At 35.4% G+C, this 5,970-nt stretch overlaps 1 protein-coding gene across 1 annotated transcript; it reads right to left on the reverse strand.

The window, feature by feature from the left end:
* Positions 1 to 267: 267 nt before the first annotated feature.
* On the reverse strand, positions 268 to 2,289 carry LOC123549275 (complement C1q tumor necrosis factor-related protein 3-like). The gene is made up of 2 exons (XM_045337218.2): positions 1,818 to 2,289; positions 268 to 1,123 (listed from the first exon to the last, which is right to left on the reverse strand). Exons 1-2 carry the CDS (start codon positions 1,987 to 1,989, stop codon positions 699 to 701), a joined length of 597 nt encoding a protein of 198 aa, XP_045193153.2. The 5' UTR covers positions 1,990 to 2,289; the 3' UTR covers positions 268 to 698.
* Positions 2,290 to 5,970: the final 3,681 nt, after the last annotated feature.

Raw genomic sequence — 5,970 nt, forward strand, 5'->3', positions numbered from 1 at the left:
ATGTGTGTGTCTGTATGATATAGGCCAAAGAGAAAATAATTATCAAAGATATAAACATATATTTTTGGACGTATATTCACTTTGCCATCTCTGCTTAATTGAAAGTTACCAATATACATTTATTTTCTAAGTGTAAATATTTATTCATATACACAGAGTGTGATATATTTTATTGACAAAGAACAGTTTCTGGTCATATGTTCACTCACTATTTAAGCAATCTCGTGGTCCAAACACTTCCCGAATTTATATTTTGTTCTTCTTTCCAACACATTACGCCACTCCTTTGACTGCTTAATATATCTTTGACAGTGTTTTTCTAATAAGATATGCTTTCTAAATTTCAAAAAAGTTTAACAAAAGAATTGTGAGGAATCATGAAAGGAGAATGATGTCTATGCAATGTATTAATAAACATTTCTGACAAGAAAATGTTTCTATATAATTGAGCCGTGCCATGGGAAAACCAACATAGTGGCTTTGCGACCAGCATGGATCCAGACCAGCCTGCGCATCCGCGCAGTCTGGTCAGGATCCATGCTGTTCGCTAACAGTTTTTCCAATTCCAATAGGCTTTAAAAGCGGACAGCATGGAGCCTGACCAGACTGCGTGGATGCGCAGGCTGGTCTGGGTCCATGCTGGTCGCAAACCCACTATGTTGGCTTTTTCATGGCACGGCTCATATGTTTTCCCTCTGCTAGTAAGCACCAATGAGATGTCCAGAGAACACGGACCAGTTATTACCGTCCATCTGTTCAACTGGAGAGAAAGCATATTCGTTCCGTACCCAGACTTGGTCGCCTTTCTTCAGTCTGGCTGTGACGGCAAGTGTTGACGTTAGAAAATTGCCATTTGTTTTAGCTTTCGTGTGGGCCAATACGTGTCCGAGGAAGTGTCCATTTCTCAAAAGTTGAACGCTGCACGAGTGTCCGGGAATATTTGTTATAACGACAAAGAAAGCATAAACCCCTCTAACTGGCGCGGTGAAATGTCCGCTCAAAGAGTTGTAGCCATTCCCTTCGTTTGTGAATATATTGTCGAAAACAATGGCCTGCTTCGTTCCCAAGTTTGTGATTGTTTTAGTTAACCCGGCTGTAAAGGCGACTGGCATGTTCATTGAGACTAAAATGAAAAATAAAGAAAAAAATATATATTAAGTGTAAAGACGACCTCATTGAAACTTCAAATTACATAATTTTGTCATTTTTTGAACAGTTGAATTGATAACCATTTTCTGCAAATGGTTTATACAAAAATGGAAATTTATCCTCAATTTTGGTTATATTTTGTCAATCAAACTAAGTTTCTTCTTAAGCATAAAATCAGCTACATGTTTGTTGTTTAGTAGCCAGTTAATAAGCATTTTCAGAAATAAGTTATGAAATAAAACAATTATTTCTTAGATGTTCGTGGAATTCTTCCATTTGGTCGAAGTTGACATTTGGATTTGTTGACCTTACTCTGTAGCTCTTACACAAAGGTTCTAAAGTTTTCCGTATTACCTTGGAATTCTCGTTAATTCTTCCCAAACATCTAATAAATAATTGTATAGCATAAACCCATACTTTGATATCCATTCTCCTACACCATTGTGACTTTATACAAGTTTTTATTTTTTTAAACACATTTAAAACAGGCAAATATTTGGTGGACATCTCCAAGGATGTAGATCTAGATAATAATCCTTGATAATATGTTAGACTCGAAATAATATGTCTCCAACAATGATTTGCTCTTGAATAAAATTATTATTTGTCGTTCAGATATTATCATTATACTCTGGCTACAATTGGTTTAGCAAATAAGATAAACAAACCATAATGATCAAATTTTCTTTGAAGCAATGCGACTGCATTTTGTAACTCTTCGACTTCCTTTGTCAGCGCCTCTGAATCGACGGGTTTCCCCTTGGTGCATCCAAAAACAAAGAATAACACGAGAAACACGAGGGTGTAACACGGTTTCATTTTGATGATTATTTCTTGCATTCACTCCACTTTTTTAAAAAAGAAGATCTACACTTGAATGTTACAGATCAGTCTGAAGTAAAACGCCACTAAAATATTGATATATGGAAATGGAAATGTATTTTGTATTAACTAAATCACATTTTTACATACATACAGATACTTCAACTTCTGTTTAAAAGTAAAACCTTTCAATTTTCACTAAACAGAGATAAAAAAAAATAACGCATAAGCTGGTCAAAGTCCTCATCGTCAACACAGATCTGTGTCCAAGGGGGTAGGGGGTGGGAGGCCAGTACCGCTCCCCTATCCCTAGTGAACTGAGACGTGACCTAAACTTACCAAAGTTTCGCTCAAAAATGCACCAGAACCCACTATTTATATATGTATATATTATACACTGTAAGGCCATAATTAAAAAAATTGTTTGTAGTGCTACGACCTATTAAAATAGTCCCGACTGGTGTTCACGGTGACAGTACGCTTCAAATTGATTACGCGACGTCCGGTGCTAGTGTTGCGTGTAAAAAAGACGACATATATCAGGTAAATGAAGTGATATTCTTACTCAGTGTGACTCAATTACAAATGTTCTCGCAAAAATCAAACTGATATTCGACACAAGTATGATAAAACATCATACGTGCGAAATATCTGGTTTGAAATTTATGATGCGACCCTATTATCACAAAAATTCAAGCGACCTGAAGCTTGAAAAAGGTTTAAAATCAATGCCAGTTCCTGACATGAGCCTTATTTGAGAACATCTGACGTTTTTAATGATAAATCATATACAATTTTTGCCTTTTAGATTCGGTCGATATATGGATTTAACGACCTGATAAAAGCGATATCAACCTCGGGCGCGATATCGACCGAGGGCGCAGCCCGGGGTTGATATCGCTTTTATCAGGTTGATAAATATATGCTCTTTTTTAATTCAGGAAACATTCCTTTGGATACCTCTTTCTATCCTCGAAACATGGTAGGAATCTGATTTTCATTGATTCACAGTGTGTTTAGACAAAATTGAAGAGACTTACTGCAAAACGAAAACAATCACCGAAAAGTGTCACGATGTCCGATCCGGTGTCATGTTGTCTTATGGTGTCGTGTTATCACGGTATAGGGTGTGGATTTGCAAACTTCGTTTCTTTTTCCTTACTTTAAGGAAATGGAAATGTATTTTGTATTAACTAAATCACATTTTTACATACATACAGATACTTCAACTTCTGTTTAAAAGTAAAACCTTTCAATTTTCACTAAACAGAGATAAAAAAAAAATAACGCATAAGCTGGTCAAAGTCCTCATCGTCAACACAGATCTGTGTCCAAGGGGGTAGGGGGTGGGAGGCCAGTACCGCTCCCCTATCCCTAGTGAACTGAGACGTGACCTAAACTTACCAAAGTTTGGCTCAAAAATGCACCAGAACCCACTATTTCACACTTATAAATATTTAAAAAAAAATCCGGACCCTCTTCTGTACCAGGCTATCAACCTATACAGTATCCTGATTTTAAATACTTTGTTATTTCCCGTCGAGCTAATCAGATGGCACTGATGTTTTGTAAAGATTAAACTTATCACTTTCAATCTTGGTCACGACCAGGATCTCAATTTACAAAACAATTGATTTCAAGTACTTTGTTTTTTCCTGTTAAGCTAAGTAGAAGACAATAGGGTTATTATAATAGTAGTTCGATCTGGGATGCTGTATTCGGCTCGAGATCGGATCTCACGAGGCGCGCAAGCGCCGAGTGTGATCCGACCTTGCAAAGTCCACGAGAGCCGAATACAAAATCCCAGATCTAGCTACTGTTAGAATGACACTTTTATTATGTACATCCAAGTTTTTGTTTGTTGTTTTGTTATTGAACGAAATTTTATGTGCGCCATTTATAGAACATATCAATGAAAGTAGTCCGGCAACATGTTCATATTCAATACGTATATTAGGATTCGAGAGCAGAACAGCGCACTGATTTATTCCACTGACAACAATTTAAAAGAATTTCTCTAAACTTTTCGGAGTAGTCACTGGTGTACATGGTCAGAGTCGAACCGATATGCAAGTATAGAATCGGTGGCCTCTTACCATTATTTTTATCAATTATAGCTCTGGCGCAAAGATGATTATTCTGTTGGAATTAGTTTTTCGTTTTTCGGCTTACATACAGGAATATAGTCACTGTAGCAAGAATTGAACTAGTAGTCTACTAAATTAGCTTTCGGTATGTCATCTAGTTTAAGCCCTGGCTGGTAATCGGAATGCTACCAGTTTTGCTTATACAATATCTCTGCATCAGCATCTTATTAAACATTCGGCTATTTTCTAACTTTTGGTTTAACATGATCTTTCTTTAAAATAGAAGTTCGGTCATATTTTGAACATTAGAACATGAGTTTTTGTTTCTGAACTATTTAAAAAATTCTCAATCAGAAAAAAAGACACGTCTGAGTCGGTGATCAAACCCGGAATTCCTTGGCAATAAAACCTTCAACACCCTCTTTTCCAGTACAACTTGGAAAAATTCGTACTTACCGTTCGTTTATATATATTTTAAAGGCAGTTTATCTTCGTACCCGGTGGCAAACTTTTTCAATTTTAAATGGAAAAATTGGTAAAAGACATTTTTTTATATGTTTCGATAACATATAATCTGGCAGTAACTAAGTTTCAAAGCCTTCGGAAGAAATATAGCAATAATTTCCTGATATCTTAAAGTTTTCTTTTTTCTTTGTTGTCTTACGATCTGGTGGTCAGTCCCCAAGTTTTACATGCAATCTAACGTTGTACTTCAATAAACTACATAAAGAAACTTATATCTATCATATTTTGCATTATCGTTATATAAAAAAGAACTTTACGAATTTCGCTGAATTGCTATTTCCGAGAAAACATAGCCTGGCTCCCTGGCTGCATGGTTATCTTTTATATTAATACTGGAAACATTTTTTAAGAAACTTTTTAACCTCTAAAATAGCACAGTTTTATTTGATGGCTGAACCATACAGCCTGGTGAAAGTTGGCCAGTGTAACCCTAAATTGCCCCTGTAAATAATTAACTACTGAGAACCCTATCAATTGTAAGGCAATTAACAATCCTATGTAATGACAAGTTCTCCTTACCAATTTGATAGGGGTCATTTGAGAAAATATCAGATGTTGATATTTTCTAGAAGAGTTCATGATTCAACAGTTTACTAGTAAATATAAAAGTGAAATATTGTATGTGGATATTCATTTGAAAGTAAAATAAACTCGGGATCTTTTTTATGAATTTTTAGGTTTTATTAAATGTTAAATATGGAAACTCCAACTACAGAAAGTGTTTACTGTTATGGTAAAATTAACCCTTACATCAAAAAAGTTCAAATGTATTTTATGTGGAGAAATGAAAGAAAACAGAAAAGAAAGACAGCACTTGTGTTTCGTGGTCAAGAAAAACAGACGTGTACTGGTACATAACTGAGCAACTTTTGGGTACAATGCAACCTCTGTAGATCAACACCCTTTGGGAGATAAAAATATTGACTGTTATGTAGAGGTTGTGGTTTAGAAGAGGTAAATTTGATGGTATATTTCAGCTTAGGGAAATTTTGATGATGTTTTTATAGAAAGGCTTGTGCTTAAAAGAGGGCTACTCTGGAGAGGTTGTAATGTATAAATATTGTTTCACTGGAGGAATGTTTGTATTTTAAAAGATTTTTTTTTTTGTTATTAAACAAAGAAAAAATAATAATGAAGGGTGCTGGTGATGTTAAAAGTACTTAGGGCCCTGAAATCTGTTTTAGTCGTCTGTGAGATGTCTTTAGCTACGGCCAGTTCTTGATGACACTAAGTTTTTGGAGATGGAAACTTGGATGCAAAATTTACTTTAACCAGGATTAGTCTTAAAGGCGTATGCTAGAATTCCCTGTATATGAGATGGGCGAAAATTTTCCCAATAACAGAATTTCTTTAAACTTTGGATATTGAAGGACAATCATCTTAGAAA

The sequence above is a fragment of the Mercenaria mercenaria genome, chromosome 6 (genome assembly GCF_021730395.1).
Source record: "Mercenaria mercenaria strain notata chromosome 6, MADL_Memer_1, whole genome shotgun sequence".
NCBI lineage: Eukaryota > Metazoa > Mollusca > Bivalvia > Venerida > Veneridae > Mercenaria > Mercenaria mercenaria.

Excerpts from the sequence above, each read along its gene's own strand:
- LOC123549275 (XM_045337218.2), bottom strand. The coding sequence starts at position 1,989 with ATGCAAGAAATAATCATCAAAATGAAACCGTGTTACACCCTCGTGTTT. Across the intron at positions 1,124-1,817 it reads AAGAAAATTTGATCATTATG|TCTCAATGAACATGCCAGTC; the intron begins GTTTGTTTATCT and ends TTTTCATTTTAG.